At 35.6% G+C, this 16,376-nt stretch overlaps 1 protein-coding gene across 3 annotated transcripts in view; it reads right to left on the bottom strand.

The window, feature by feature from the left end:
* The window catches only part of BCHE (butyrylcholinesterase), a 61,023-nt gene that overhangs the window by 32,319 nt on the left and 12,328 nt on the right, over nt 1-16,376 (bottom strand). The window contains exons 3-4 of one of the 3 annotated variants that reach the window (XR_004285561.1): nt 14,308-14,558; nt 12,751-13,204 (exon numbers count right to left, since the gene is read on the bottom strand). The exons of 1 other annotated variant lie outside the window; for it this stretch is intronic. Coding sequence is in view for 1 of the 2 variants with exons in the window: in XM_032342009.1 (XP_032197900.1) it covers nt 14,525-14,558 (34 nt within the window). In the remaining variant the exon portion in view is untranslated. Of the gene's footprint in view, nt 1-12,750; nt 13,205-14,210; nt 14,559-16,376 lie in introns of those variants that run through there. One more of the 3 variants, XM_032342009.1, reaches the window with a different exon arrangement.

Raw genomic sequence — 16,376 nt, 5'->3', positions numbered from 1 at the left:
AAGGACAGACTGTGGCAAGATCAGAAGATAAAAGTAAGGGGAAACTTTCGGAAGAATAGAAACATCTGACTCAGGGTTAATGCATTAAAACATGCAATGAGTGAGTACCCCTTTTTTTTTGAAAAACAAAACATTTTACTTAAGAGTCGTAGGCTAAATTGACATTTATTTCATAGGATGATAAAATAAAGCTACACAACTGATAACTAAAATAGATACCATAAATCATTATTTTAAAAAACCAATTTTTTTGTTTTTGCAGCAATGTTAAATGTTAATTAATAGAATATAGCAACTCAGGAAGTAGGAAATGAAACGATCTTGCTCAAAAGTGGAAGATCCAAACTGCAAATAATCTAAAGCTGAGAAATTTAGATCTCCATTTAATATGCAGCTACAATTCCCACAGAAAAGGTGAAATGAGAAATGACTCTTCATACGCAAGTGGAGGTCTAACTCTTTTAATTAAATTTTTATCTGATACCGAAGGACAACAATCTGAAACAAAAGTGAAGACATATCTACCTATATATTCATGAACAGATGCCCCACCTTGTGCAAACATGCCTAACAGAGTGTAAGCATGTGGGGTGCAGAGAGCAAAATGGAGGCTCTCCTGTTAGGCAGGAGGCTGTGTCAAGCAATGACACAAGCAGTTAAAGGTACAGCAGTTAAAAGATATCACCAGGACCAACATTAGCTGATATCCCAAAACTGATGAGGAACAGAACCAGAGGAGGTCTGCAAGGGCCCACGATTGATTAAATCCCTTTAAAAAAGGGAGGATTTTGGCAACGAACTGTCTGACTCTTCAGACCTACCTCCCTATGTCTGACCACTTAAAAAAGGCAAATCCCACAAAAGGCTCTGCCTCACTGATCCCCGAACAGAGCTGTGGACCTTCACTGCTTGAGCAAGAAGTAGTCGGTGCCCAGAGCTGACTCTGACATAGACCTATTCCTTATCTCAACTGCACGCCCACAGACTGACTTAGTCTTTGGTTCGATCAGTTCCTGCACCTTTCTGTTACCTTGCTGGTTGTGTGATTTGTCTTGCATCCTGCTCTGTGTGCTGTGTGAAAAGCCAAGTTTTATCACATGGTGAAATGTCATTGAATTTGCAACCCTGAACCTGCCTTATAATTGTGATTGACATGGTTTTATGATTGAACAAAGCTGGCACCCCAACACTGATGAGGAGCAGAACCAGAGGAGGTCTGCAGGGCCTCAAGATGGATTAAATTCCTTTAAAAATGGGAGGAAAGACACAACTTGTGTGTGAACCTTAGCATGCTCGTGATACGGGGTGATTCAAGAATGCGGCATAAGTGAAAAAATAATAAAATAATTTAACTGACATGAGAGAAGTCTTTGCATAAACAGACAGTGGTAATGTTTTAGGAATAACTGAATTCTCTGCACCTACCTAAAACAAAACAAAAACCCTCAACTAGCTAAAGAAATTAATTTGATTTGCTCTTCAAAAATTCCCCTTTTGGGTTTCTGTTTTAAGCATTAAGATTTTAATTTGTAAATTTGAAATAAAGACAATTGAATCTGATAAATTGGACATTATTTCCTCAGCAAGATGGGAGGGTACATGGATGGCCATTGTTTTGCCTTACTTTTCCTTTTTTTTTTCTTTTTTTTTTTTTTAAGATTTTATATATTTATTTATTTAAAGATTTTATTCATTTATTTGAAGAGATCACAAGTAGGCAGAGAGGCAGGCAGAGAGAGAGAGAGAGGGAAACAGGCTCCCCGCCAAGGAGAGAGCCTGATGAGGGACCTGATCCCAGGACCCCGAGACCACGACCAGAGCCAAAGGCAGTGGCCCAACCCACTGAGCCACCCAGGTGCCCCTAAAGATTTTATTTATTTATCTGTGAGAGAGTGAGAGTGAGCAAGCGAGAATGAGCAAACACACAGAGGGAGAGGGAGAAAGAAGCCTGCTGAGTAGAGCCTGACTTGGGACTTGATCCCAGGACCTAAAAAGCAGATACTTAACTGACTGAGCCACCCAGGTGCACTTGTTTTACCTTCCTAGTGCATGGAGTTCCAGTTTCAGCCTGGAAGTATGAGTAAGTACTGACCAAAATGGGATTAGAAAATAATAGTTAACATAGTAAAATCTATAATGACAAGATGGTTAAGTGATCTAGTGGAAAGAAATGGGCTTTGGTGTCAGAATATCTTCTGTAAGTTTCTCATTTCAAATCATGTCCAGCCATTTGACTTTGCCCAACTTAACTCACCCTACCTCTTCATTTAATTAGTAGAGATAATAACATCTTAGCAAATTTGTTATAGAAAGTAAGTGTGTTAATATGTGAAAGCACTGTCAGGAGCTAGAAACCTGATAAAATTTCCTCTTTTCATTTATTTCCTTTCTTCTCCTTCTCATTCATTCTCTGTTGATGTTTTTTAATGTAGATTGGTTCAAGAGTTCAGAGTATTTTCAGGCTGCCTCCTGAAGTCTATGGGAATACTAACTTTCAAGAACAGGTAAGTGACCATTTCGATTTATCAGGACCAAACAGAAATTTATATAAATAAATAATTTTGGTCTTTATGCATTTTTACACTTTGGTAACACATCTGAAAGATACAATTTTAGAATAGTTAAACAGTTTGAGAAGAATAAAAAATACTATTATATCTTCATCCAAAGATTTCTTAGATATGGATCCGTAAGTAGATAAAATTTGGATCTCATAAGTCCTTTACTTTTTTGATGTTCTATTACAAATCTTAAAATACAAACATATTTATCACCATGTATATTTTATGTTTAAGTTTTAGTTATTAATTTGCTCTTGTTGACATGATAATCTAGTTATACTTATTTCATATGCTAGATATAGGAAAAGCATAAAACTACTATAGTTCCAAATAAACAGCATGTTCAAATTTTAAACTGTGTTTGGATAGGCATTTCTAATTTTGTGGATTATAATATCTTTATTTCCTTATAATTTATTCTTTGCATTATGTTCATAACTCAATTTTACATAAGTTTTACATTTTACATTTATTTTTTACATTTTACATTTATTATTTGTTTACTAGTTATTTGCACTGTCTTTAATGTGGTATCTTCCCATGATGAAAAATGTTTAACTGATATTTCATGGAAAGAAACATAGTACTGTGAATAGGCATGCACTCTAATAGTGTGAGATGGTATGTCTTCTTTTTTTTTTTTTAAATATTTTATTTATTTATTTGACAGACAGAGATCACAAGTAGGTGGAGAGGTAGGCAGAAAGAGAGAGGGGGGAAACAGGCTCCCTGCTGAGCAGAGAGCCCAATGCGGGGCTCAATCCCACAACCCTGGGGTCATGACCTGAGTCGAAGGCAGAGGCTTAACCCACTGAGCCACCCAGGTGCCCCTGATGGTATGTCTTCTTAAACAAGGATGTGTACTCTAGTCATGAACAGACTATGCTACAAAGCATTGAACATTGGCATTAGTTCCTCCAGATTTTGTTTAAACCCCTTTCTCTGTTATCTATCATTTCAAGTTATTAAACAAGTTCAGATGCCCTTCATAATGTCATGAGATTGTCACAATTCTCTAATTGCTAGAAAATCTTTACTATCGTGCTCAGCTTCAGTGAGGGTCCTCTGCATATATTTTTGTAAGGGTTTTGGTTCAAAACTTTTAGTTTTAATCAGGACAAAAAATGATAGAAAGAGAAGCTACTGTGAATTAAACAATACAAACTGAAAAATTATGATCAATCAGTGCTCTATAGCATGTTGATAAATAAGAGAAAGATACTTTGTAGGTAGACTCTTTTTGATGTTGAAATAATTTTTATATTCTTTTACATATTGAAATATCAAATATTTGTGTTGATCGTTTTACTACAATCATCTTTTATCTCTTCTGGTTTTCTTCCTTATTAAGTAAATAATTTTCAGTTCCTGACCACTAAAGATCGAAGATCAATTTTGATTTTTCCATCTTATTTTCCATTTGTAGATATCTGATTATATCAAGAATAGGTTCACAATAAGAGAATTTAAATATGTATACCGATATTTGGTGAAGTCAACACTGCTTTAACAGTGTTCATTTTTGTCATTTGACAATAAATATACATTTGTAAGTTTTAAGCTAATTTTCTGTAAATGTCTTAACATAAGGAAGGCCAATTGTAAAGATGATGTTCAATTTAATGTTTAAAAGTAATAATTTTTCTCACTGTTACATTATTTATTCATTATATATAAATGATGTCTATTGTACTAATAGTAGAAATAGTAGAAAAGAAGCGTAATTCAATAGAGAAGGTATAAAACAATCAATGTGGCTCCATGTAATAATTTCAGTAGAGATCAAAAATCCAATCTTAATTTACCCAAAGTCTATTATAAGCCTAAGTAATAGAATATCTGAACCCAAATTTGATGGAGATGATAAGATTAGGACTTTTACTTCATTGAATTTTAATCATTTTTAAAAGTGTTAGTTTTCTTGGACTTCTATAATGTTTACTTTGTAATAAAACCCTTTATATAATTACAAGGTCTGAATAATTTATTTCTAATAACTCAAATTTTTAAGTAAGCAGAGCATTGTAAATTGTTATTTTTAGTAACAAATAATCTGAAAATGAAATCTGAGATTGCCAAGTCCAGTGTTATAAATAGAATAGAATGTTAGAAAATCCTGCAAATAATGGGTTTTTTTTTGTTTGTTTGTTTATGTTATTTCCCCCTGATTCTTTATTTCAGGTTTCATTAATATGGTTCAAAGTCTTCAAAAAAAAGTTTTCATAAATAAAATGAATTATTTTATGAAACATTCATTTCCCAGAGGCTATCTTTTCTTAGGTGGAAAAGGAGAGTAAAAGATTAAAAAATAAACAATAAAACAAACTCAAGTTGAATATTCAGAGCTTTGGAGATTTTGACTGAGGGAAAAGAAAACCTTATTTCTGTTGTAATGTTAATATTTTGATCAACCTTTGCTCTTTTGATGTTAATGTTTGCTCACCTCAGCTCAGGACACTTAAATCCTAAACTTGCAAACTGAGCCCTGTCAAGCCCTAGAGCTAATCTTGAGGAATGCAGCCAGGACTTAAGAAATGGAAGGTGTTCCTTCAGAGCCCCATTCTCCGGGCCCTGCTGGCCTGATACAATTGTGAGGGCCAGTTCTCACTACAATGTTCTGTTTTTCCTCTGACTTAATATGTCCTTTACGGAACCTTTCTCAGCTTTTGCCAAATCCTGCTCGAACTCAGAACACTCTGTAGGCCCTCTGACTTGCGGTTAGAGTCGCCAGATTTAGCCAGAACCAAACAGACAACAACAACAAACAGAACTCCCAGTTAAATATGAATTTGTTGCTTAGCTCAACAACACGTAATTTAATTCTTTTAATATAGTATGCCCTGTGCAAATTTATGGAGGATACCTAACACTAAGAAAAATCATTTGTTGTTTAGCTGAAATTCACATTTAACTAGGTATCTTGTACTTTATCTGGCAGTGCTACCTGTAGTATGTGTCTGGAAATATGTCAGCTACTTTGCATAAAGTTTTTTTGAATTTACATGCTAACCCAGAAGATAGGTATTAGCACCCCCATATTAAAGATGAGGAAACTAAGGACAAAAAGGATTCAATTGTTTGCTCTTTCCCTTTCCCAATGGCACACACAAATCCTAATAGAGAGGGGGCGAAGTATAGGGAAGAGAGAAGTATCTGTGTTCTCCCATCAGACCACAAAATTCAAATTGGGGATCTTGGGTTTTCATTAATACCTGTAGGAATCTGGGGCAGCTTGAGCTCTGTAAGCTTCAGTGCCCTATCACACCATCTGTTGATGAACACCATACTTCCTTAGAGAGTTGCATAATGGAAGTGAAGTCCTGAGCAGACCACCAGCACATGTTAACAGGTAATGTATTTTCACTGATGCTATTAATACAAACAATACTCTAGGCTTAAAATTGTTAATCCAAAGGCTTCTCAGTACTTTCTTAAGCAGATTCTGACCACACAGTAAGGCCAAATTACTATTACTTATAGGTCCCTTGCAAAGAGTGTTGCTTAAGGCCTCAGTTATTTTAATTATAACCACATTCATCTTATGTTAACAAATTAATTTTCCTGACAAGCATTGAGTGTGAAAGGATACCTAGAAGGCATTCCACAGCATGTTATTTGATCTCAGGGTTAATATTGCGTTATCATTGTCACTAGCTGAATAGGAAAAGGATGGGACTTCAAGTTGGGAAGAAATAGGGACCCCATCTAGGCTCTGAGATTATTTCAGGGGTACAGACACTGAGACAGAACAAAAATAAAGACAAGAAAGCAAAACCAGATGCCCTGTCTCAACTGCAAGGGTTCAAATATTTTTCTAATAATTACATTGTAACTACAGAAAATAGAAAACAACCACAAAAAAATGACCAGGTGAAGAAGTTAACTATAAAGATTAACCAGACCTAGCAAAACCTATCTATAGATCATAGATGTCACAGAAAACAGAAAGACTCTCACACAATGATAAGCATCATGTCTAGTTCCAGAGCCCTGACCCATCGGTAAGTTCCTGGTAAAATTCTAACAAAAGTTCAGAGATAAAAAGCTTAGGTGGCACCCCGGTCAACCCCTCTCACTCCTGAGAGTATTTCCTTTATCCTTGCTTAATAAAACTCTTTGCTCTGCTCACTCTCCTTTGTCCTTGAGATTCATGCTTGGACTCTGTGAGAAAAGAACCTTGCTTCCCTGCTTCATAGCTAGGGTATCAGAGGTTACGGTCCCCCTAGTTGCTTGTCTTGCTGTTTCTGTGACCTCTCAGACTGTTGCAAAGTTGCTTGCTTTCTGCCTCAGCTCTCAAAAAACTACTACTTCTGATTTGTTTCTCATTTTAAAAAACAAACGAATAATTCTTTTAGAATTTGGGGCACATTACAAAGCCAAAAGATTCCAAATGATGAAATACCACCTTCTCAGTGGAATAAATATCAAAGAAATATCTCAGGATAGCTTTTTTTTTTTTTTTGATGTTCCGATTATTTGGGTGGTGGTTTTGTTTATTTTCCCTTTGATTCCCTATTCTTGATTCCATTAATTTGTGCTCTGCAACATCCAAGTTACCGGCAGCCTGACTTCTAACTAAGTAGTGTGCATTATATGGAGATGCATTGTTTTCTAAAACAGAAAATAAGTAATAAGTACAATTAAGTAGATGGTTATGATGCTGATACAAAACCAAAATAGTCACATTAATCACTCACTGTATTATTCCCATTAGCACATAGACATGTTGCAATATCTCCCATCAAAAAAGCAAAACAAGGGTGTCTGTGTGGCTCAGTCAGTTAAGCATCTGCCCTTGGCTCAGGACATGATCCCAAGGGCCTGGGATCGAGCCCCACATTGGGCTCTCTGCTCCTTGGGGAACCTGCTTCTCCCTCTCCCTCCACTGCTCCCCCTGCTTGTCCATGCACACTCTCTCTCTCTCTCTCTGTCAAATAAATAAATAAACAAACAAATAAATAAATAAAATCTTAAGGTGTGTGGGGGGGTAAGAACAACTCTGAAAAAATTGGCATCACTAGAGCCACTGAGCAACCACTGCAGACAAACTGCCTTATGTGCCTTTGTTTGCTCTGGGCCAAACCTTTGTACTTGCTAAAAAAGCAAGTGCTTTAAGCAATTGTTTCAGAAATCTGTGGGAAAACAGATATCCCGGTCACAAGACTGAGACTTGTGGACTTTCAGAAGATAAAATCTGCAGTCCACTCCTGTATAACCCGGAGTAATCTGCGACTTAACACCTGCAGAAGCAGTACTAACAACCACAGAAAAACTTTGTCTTTCCTTCAACTGATGTAATTACCCCCTTTTCTTTCCTCACAAAACTGCCCTGTTTTCACCTGCAAGTGAAACACTATTTGGGTCTCCCCCTGATTCTGTGGGTTCTGTGCTCCCCGAATTGCAATTCTTTGATCCCAAATAAACACTCATTTCCCTCTCATCCTGGCTCTTAATTTTAAGTTGGTACAATCAAAAAGGCTCCTGCCCTCTTTTCCCTGCCTCCCAGATTTGATCTCCCGACTTGACTTCAGAGTAAGCCTCTTCGAAAACTTGATTCAAACTGAAATTTCTTGTTCCTCTTCTCCTTTTCTCTTTGGAATCTCCATTAAAGTTTTAGTTCCCAACCCCTCCATCAAAAATCCTATGCCTTTACCGCCAATAATCTCCACATTTCCAAACCCAAAGACCTTTGTGTACAGTTTCATGTAGTTTTCATTATATCCATTCATTATATTTAATACTTTCGTTACCCCTTCCTTGATACGTTTTGAAATGAAATTACCCCATCCTTGAAAGGTTTTCTTCATTTGCTCTTGGGGAGATAACTTGTTCTCCTAGTTGCCTTTCTAACTCATTGATTACTCATTCTCTCTGCTGGTTGCTCTTTTTCCTCCTGACTTCTAGGCTAGGAGTGCACAGGCATCTGCTCCGTCCACAACCTCTATCAATCTCGTGGCTTTAAATACCATCCTCATGCCCTTAGATACCAAATTTATATCTCTAACTGCAACCTTTCCCCTGAGTTCTAGACAACAGTGTCAGAATTGTTATTTTATTACTCCAAGTATCTATAAAATAGACATCTTAAACCTACAACGTTTGAAATAGCACTTTGGGTTACAAAATCCCAACCATCTCCTCCCACAGGCATCCCTATCTCAGAGAATGGCGCTTCTTGTGGCTCAGACTAAAAATTTTGGGACATCTTTGCCATCACTTACTCTTTCACATCCCACACCCAGTCTCTTAGTAAATCCTACGAGATCTTTCTTCAAAGTACAGGTATGTCTTGTTTTATGGTGCTTCTCTTTGTTGCCCTTTACAAATACTGCATTTTTTACAATTGAAGGTTTGCAGCAACCCTGCCTCCAGCGAGGATATTTGCATATTTTTTTCCAGTAGCATTTACTTATTCTGTGTCTTTGTGTCACATTTTGGTAATTCTCACTACATGGCAATTTTTTTTCATTATTTTTATTATATTTGTTATGGCTATCCATGGTCAGTGACCTTTGATGTTACTATTGTAACTGTTTTTGGTCACTACAAAGATTGTCCATTTAAGACAGAGAACTTAATCAACAGATGTATGTATTCTGTCTACCAAACATTGCTTACCCTCTCTTCAGGCCTGTATATTATATGACCCAACCATACAAAAAGTTTTAACTTGTGATTAACAAGTACTCTATAAAAAATGTAGATTTTCATATCAAGGACTTTTACAAAATGTCTGATTTTCATACCTCCAGAAACATTATGAAACCAGTACAAGCATGATTGGAATTATGGCTTTTAAACAAGCAAGGAATTCTAACACTTGTAATGCCATTGGGTTATTTTGTTGGTTTGTGATGGTTTATCAGATAAAATATATTTTGGTAGCTAATATTTTAACTCTAGTCATAAAAACAAATATTATTTTGGTAGCAATCCTTAGAGACTGATACACCAAAAATAATGTAATTTGTATAAGATAAAGACTCAATTGTTTTTATATAACAAAGGTCTGTAGACAAGTTAATACAGGCATTTCATTTACAATAAATCTACAGATTATCCTACCAGGTTAATAGTATCTATCATGCTAATAGGAAGGAGTCTAGGTAAAATATTAACATATAAATAAAAATCAGGTGGAGTTATGCTTTTTAGCACTAGGATCTTGAGTGTTATTGATTAGGAGGAAAACTGAAGCAAGAATAATTTCTTAGAACTCATAAATCTGACCAAACACATTTTAGTTATATCTAATTATGAAACAGTCAGAGAAATCGTATTTTATACAGTAAAATATTTAAATTCACATTTTGGCTACTGCATTTTGTTACTTAGTGAAATATGACGTATTACTTCATACCTTACAGGTCTTCTGAAGTATTGCATTTATATGTCACTGAAATAATGACTTTGATTTTTAAAATAATAATTCATTAATTCTACTGTCAGACTGAACTTTAGATTTACAAGTGCACTGAATGCTATATTTTTTCCCAAATACAGAAAACATTTCGAAAACCATATAGAACAAATCACATTGTTATTTCCAAGTAAATAACTCCTGTCAATGTGATTTTTCATGTTTTAATGAGCCCTCTTATATTATAAAAGCATTAGTTCTCTCCTACTTCACTGTGATAAAGTATTTCAAAACATTTAGTCAAATGTATTTTAGTTTTATAGCTATCTTCATAGATGCAACCCTTGGCAGGGATCTGGTATTTTCTTCTCAGATGACTGTCACTGATGGTAAAATATTGCAGCCCTCTAAAATGGTTTTGCAAGTGATCCTATGTACACATTAAACTGTCCCATAATGTAATTCCTCCTTTTCAAATAAGTTACACTAATGCATGTATATATATATTTTAAAAAATTTTATTTATTTATTTGACAGAGAGAAACACAGCAAGAGAAGGAACACAAGCAGGGGGAGTGGGAGAGGGAGAAGCAGGCTTCTTGCCTAGCAGAGAGAGCCTGATGTGGGGCTTGATCCCAGGACCCTGGGATCATGACCTGAGCAAAAGGCATAGGCTTATCGACTGAGTCACCCAGGCACCCTGCATGCATTTTTTTAACCTACAAAAAATCTGTTAAACGTAAGGTACTTTACACTGCAGCTACTATTCATTTTTTATTCCTTACAGAGTAATTTCACATCTAATTCCTCAGGAGGGGGGCAGAATTTGAAGTGATAGAACACTGATGCTGTCATGATAGCAATAAAATAAATCCAAGGGGATTGGAACTCTGACCCTTTTGCAAAGTCATCAAAATATTTCAGTTAGGTTAATTATGATAATGTACCACAAATAATTATAGAATCAGAGGGTAAGGATTTTTTTTCTTCACTCTGGAAACCACATGAACTATTATCTGTCAGAAAATCTAATTATAAGCCTGATAATAATTGCACTAGATGGCCAGATGACAGCCTTTCACAAACTTAAACTTGTCTCTACATCTCATGATGTCTAATTTTAGTCTGTTCTCTGCCCTTACCCTTGTAACATTAACCAGGCAGGTATCAGCATGCTAACATGTTAAAATTATTAGTTTGCAACCAAATGCTTTTCCTAAGACTGTTTAATGACTGCTTTCAATAAATCATGGTGAAGGCAGCCTGGTGAATGGATAATACAAGGAAATGAAAGTTAATAGTCTAGAGTCATAGTTAATCTTTGTTCTGTCACCTATTAGCTCCAATTCACTTTTCTTCTATGGACCACACACTTCTCATCTGAAATGTTAGATAATGTCATCATTCTGGCATTTTTTCATTCTAATAATAGAACCCATACACTTCATACCTTGCCAGTGTAATGATATCATTCACATTAACACAATCTTTACCTGCTATCCTTTTGCTATATTTAAGGCAACTCTTATTGAGAAATGTGTTGTAATGAAGTCCCAGAATATTTATTTTGTTAAGTTAAAACATACAACAAAAATAATTTCAAGTATAATTTGAAAATTAATTTCTTGGTGAAGAGATTTGTGCAAACTTTACATAATGAATAGGGACACATACTAATTCCTACAGAAATTTAGAATGAAAAAGCACTAGTTTTCTACTTACACTTTCTTTGACTTTCCTTAGTTTTTCTATTATCTTTTGAAAATATAAAATGATTGCAGGAGGGGGGAAAATAAGAACACATAAAGAAAATACACTCACTTAAAAAATAAGTGAAGTTGGGGTGCCTGGGTGGCTCTTTGGGTTAAAGCCTCTGTCTTCAGCTTGGGTTATGATCTCAGGATCCTGGAATCGAGTCCCGCATTGGGCTTTCTGCTCAGTGGGGAGCCTGCTTCCTCCTCTCTCTCTGCCTGCTTCTCTGCCTACTTGTGATCTCTGTCTGCCAAATAAATAAATAAAATATTAAAATAAATAAATAAGTGGGGTTGAAATAATTGTCCTTTCAATAACTTTATTTTGTGTGTCATATGTAAGTAAACGAGATAGAATCACACCTATTAAACACTAATATTATTAAATCTACTTTGTATTATAAATATTACAAAATACATTATTATTGCATGTCTTCCTACTAGTATAGTGAAGTTACAACAATGTCTTTGAAGCACCCAATCCTTAATGCATGTGTGTATATGAAGATATATATATCCCAAATATTTTAAATCGGAAACAAAGTTACTGCATTAGAAGTCTGACAAATCTCTAAATTGTAATCATTATAATTACAATTTAGTATATTAAAGCATGCCTATTTTTAAATTGTCTCAATTATTAAAAAAAAAATGTCGTGCACTAAGAAATTATGGCTTAGCATTTAATTTAATCACACCTACTTTCCAGTACAGAAATCAGGAACTGTTCTTATTGTTTTTAATGGATCAGCGAATCATGGGACTGAAAGTTTAGTCGTATATTTTTGTTTCCTTTTATTAAATTGTTCCATCTGTTATAAGGTTTTTTCCAGTCTAAAGGAATAAATTGGAAATAAATAAAATACATAAGAGTAGCAGCAGATACGCTATAATCAAGTTACAAATACTTTGTTAAGGAATTTTTTTGGTGTCATGATATCAAAATAAGACAAAAGTATGCCATAACATTTATGTCTGGCAAAAAAAAAAAAATATGTCAGGAAACATTATCCACTTCAGAGAGATTCTGAATAAATGGATTATCACCAAAAAGACAGAAATCAGTTAGCTGCTTCAACTTTTAGTTTATCTTTATTTGTTTGAAAACTTCATTAATTAATTCCCGTGGAGCTGGGAAGTAAACAATTGTACATTTGGGGGGAGAAGGCAAGTTCGATCTTAGATAAGAATAGATTGAAGTAGTTTGTGCCTGGTAGGGGGAAAATATGTTTGTTTGTTTGTTTGTTTTTGTTGTTTTTTTTTAATTGTAAGGGCGAATGCAATTTTCTGTAAATGATAAGGTAACATTTACATATGTCAGTAATGGAGGTCTATTTATATCCCCATTTTATAGATAAGGAAAAATAGTAGGGAGTTTGAAGTAAGTTGCCTAAGGTGATATAAACATAAGATCTGTAGAAAGATGAACCTGGATACATAACGGCTGTCACATACAATTGGGATGACTGTGTAACTTAGCGGTGAATGGCTCCCCTTGAAGATGTACACTGGAGAAGCTCTGAATAGAGCACCTGGAGAGGATACAGTAAACAAAAGATTATCTGACACAGTGGGAAGCAACAGGAGGGGTCCTGGAATAATGATCCTCCACTATCTTACATTATGCTACTAATTATATTTGGCTATTTTACTTTCTTTAGCTGCTCTGGTCTCTCTGATAAATCAAGTTTGATTTCACCAATTTCCTGTATAATTGGGATAGTGCTGAATGGATGTTATTAACTTCTGCTTAATTTAATTTCTTGCCCATCAGGTTATTGCTTAGGGGCGCCTGGGTGGCTCAGTCGGTTAAACATCTTCATCTGCCTTGGCTCAGGTTGTGATCCCGGGGTCCTGGGATCTAGCCCCACATCAGGCTCCCTGCTGAGCAGAGAGTCTGCTTCTCCCTCTCCCTCTGACCTTCCTCCCCCCTTGTTAGTTTTCTTTCTCTTTCTCTCAAAAATAAAGTTATTGCTTGGATGAATGATTGATGGATATATATGTGAATTGATATTTCAACATATAATAGTATAGAGTATTGGGTGTAATGCACAATGCACCTGTGTATTATTTGGGTAAGGTTTTAAATTCATTTTCAAAGATGGGATTGAGGGAAAAGTAGGAGCAACCAAAGTACATATAGGTGGTAATTACAATTAGCAAAGGTTTACATGATATTGTGGCTTCTGTTTTGTAAGGAATTTAAAGCACTACAATAGAAATACCATATCTGAATACACTTTAGTGCTATCACAGAATAATGTTTTCTCATTTTTACCAAGAAGTCAAACTAAAAAGACTTTTATTGTCTTGAAAATTGATAAGATATTCTAAAGTAACTGCAAAAAAGAGTTTCATGTAACCAAATGAGAAATACAAAGGTTAAGATTCCTTTAAAATACAAATGGGGGAAGTTTTAAGATTCCTTTAAAATACAAATGGACTTTTGTGTTTATCCACCATGGAGTGATTTAAACTAGCTTAACCTTCTCACCTTAAACAATTATAATACTGGACAAAAACTAAAACAAAAACAAGGCAGTGAATTTGAGGAACCGGATAACTGGCAGCACAAGTCTGTGTTCTTTGAATGCAGGGAGCTCCAATGTAAACCTGTGCTTCCTGCATTACTTACATGAGAAGAATTTCTTGTCCAAGATGCAGGGAGCGTGAGACTAAACAGTTGAGTAGCTTCACTGAGGTCAAGGGACAGAAATAAGAGTTCCTGGACACAGAATCTGCAATCTGTGGAGGCTGACTCCAAGAAGGAAGGAGTGAGGCTAAAATTCTCTGCAGGGATTTCCTGCAGATTTTTGGCTGAGGCCTGGGCTGATTATGTACAGGGTGAGAGTCTAAGAGGCAGAAGAGAGAGAAGAAGCAGCGGGGCTGAGAGCAGAAGAGAGATGGGAAAAGTTGGAGAGCGAATAACTATCAAAATGTTGTCAACACTTCATTTACATCACATTAGTACCTCTTTAATACTTAGCTGGAGGCAAAGCTATACCTTACAAGTAAGGAGTACAGGGAGACCTAGTCTACCCCATCCTAACAGATCCTGAAACCAAGTACCTCTAACACCCTAAGTAAAGACAGACTTTTAAGCTTGACTTTTGAATTTAATTCCTACCAAGTTGGAGGATCTATAAAATATCTTGGACCTCCCCTGGATCCACTCCAACATAATATAAAACCATGCCTATTACACATTTGAAACAAACTTCAGTGTATACACAACTTTTAATCGAATCACCTGGTAAAAAAGGAAAACATTCTTCAGTGCAAGCATACTTCTTCTGAGAGGGATAAAATAATATAGTTTTTGCTGCATATAATCCATGAAGTCCACTATAAAGTTGAAAATTATTAAGCATGCAAAGAAATAGAAAAATAGAAACTGAACCCATGAACCAGATATTGGCTGAGCAAACAAAACCTTAAAACTGTTTTAAATAAGTTCAAGAACTTAAAAAACAATATATTTTTAAATAGGAGACAGGGAGGGACTCTTCTCAAAGAAATGAAATTGTTTTTTAAAAAGGAAAATTTTACCTGAAAACTAAAACAAAATAAAAAACTCATGGTATGGGTTCAGCTACAAACTGGAGAAGGTTGAAATGGTCAATGAGCTTGTGGAGAAATCAATAAAAAATACTTAATTTGAATAACAGAAGCAAAACTGAAGAAAAGGGAATAGAAATTTAGTGACCTGTGAAATATTAAACTACCTAGTACATGTATAGTTGGAGTCTTAAAGGAGATGAGAATGAGAAGGAGGCAGAAAGAATATTTGATGAAATGCTGACCCAAAATACTACAAATGTGACATTAAAATCAACAAGAAGAGTCTTGGTGAACTCCAGACCCCCCCAACTCCCAAAAAAGTTATACTGGGAAACATCATGGACAAACTATTGACAATCCAAGATAAAGACAAAATTTTAAAATCAACCCAGAGGGGGCGCCTGAGTGGCTCAGTGGGTTAAAGCCTCTGCCTTTGCCTCAGGTCATGATCTCAGGGTCCTCGGATTGAGTCCCACCTGGGGCTCTCTGCTCAGCAGGGAGTCTGCTTCCTCCTCCCTCTCTCTGCCTGCCCCTCTGCCTACTTGTGATCTCGCTCTCTCTGTCAAATAAATAAATAAAAATCTTTAAAAAAATGTTTAAAAAAAAAAATCGATCCAGAGGCATGGAAAAAAAAAAAAAAAAACATTGCATAGGGGGAAAATCATATGAATAAAATCTCAGTTCACATCAACACTAGAGATACAAGAAGATAATGGAAAAGAAAAAAAAATCAGCTCAATACTCTATATTCTTTTTTTTTTTCTTAAAGATTTTATTTATTTATTTGACAGACAGAGATCACAAGTAGGCAGAGAGGCCAGCAGAGAGATAGGAGGAAGCAGGCTCCCTGCTGAGCAGAGAGCCTGATGTGGGAATCGATCCCAGGACTCTGAGATCAGGGCCTGAGCCGAAGGCAGAGGCTTTAACCCACTGAGCCACCCAGGCATCCCAGTACTCTATATTCTTAAAAAATATCCTTCAGTGGATGTAAAATAAAGGCATTTTCAGATAAAAGAAAGCTAATGAATTTGTAGCTAGTCAACCTACACAATGAAAAATCCTTAAGAATGTTCCTCAGCGTGAAGGGAATGATACCAGATGAAAACTAGAATCCACAGGTAAGAATAAAGAACATTAGAAATG

This window comes from Mustela erminea, chromosome 1 (genome assembly GCF_009829155.1).
Source record: "Mustela erminea isolate mMusErm1 chromosome 1, mMusErm1.Pri, whole genome shotgun sequence".
NCBI lineage: Eukaryota > Metazoa > Chordata > Mammalia > Carnivora > Mustelidae > Mustela > Mustela erminea.
The sequence above is the reverse complement of the archived record's forward strand: the minus strand, read 5'-3'. Positions and strand labels throughout refer to the sequence as shown.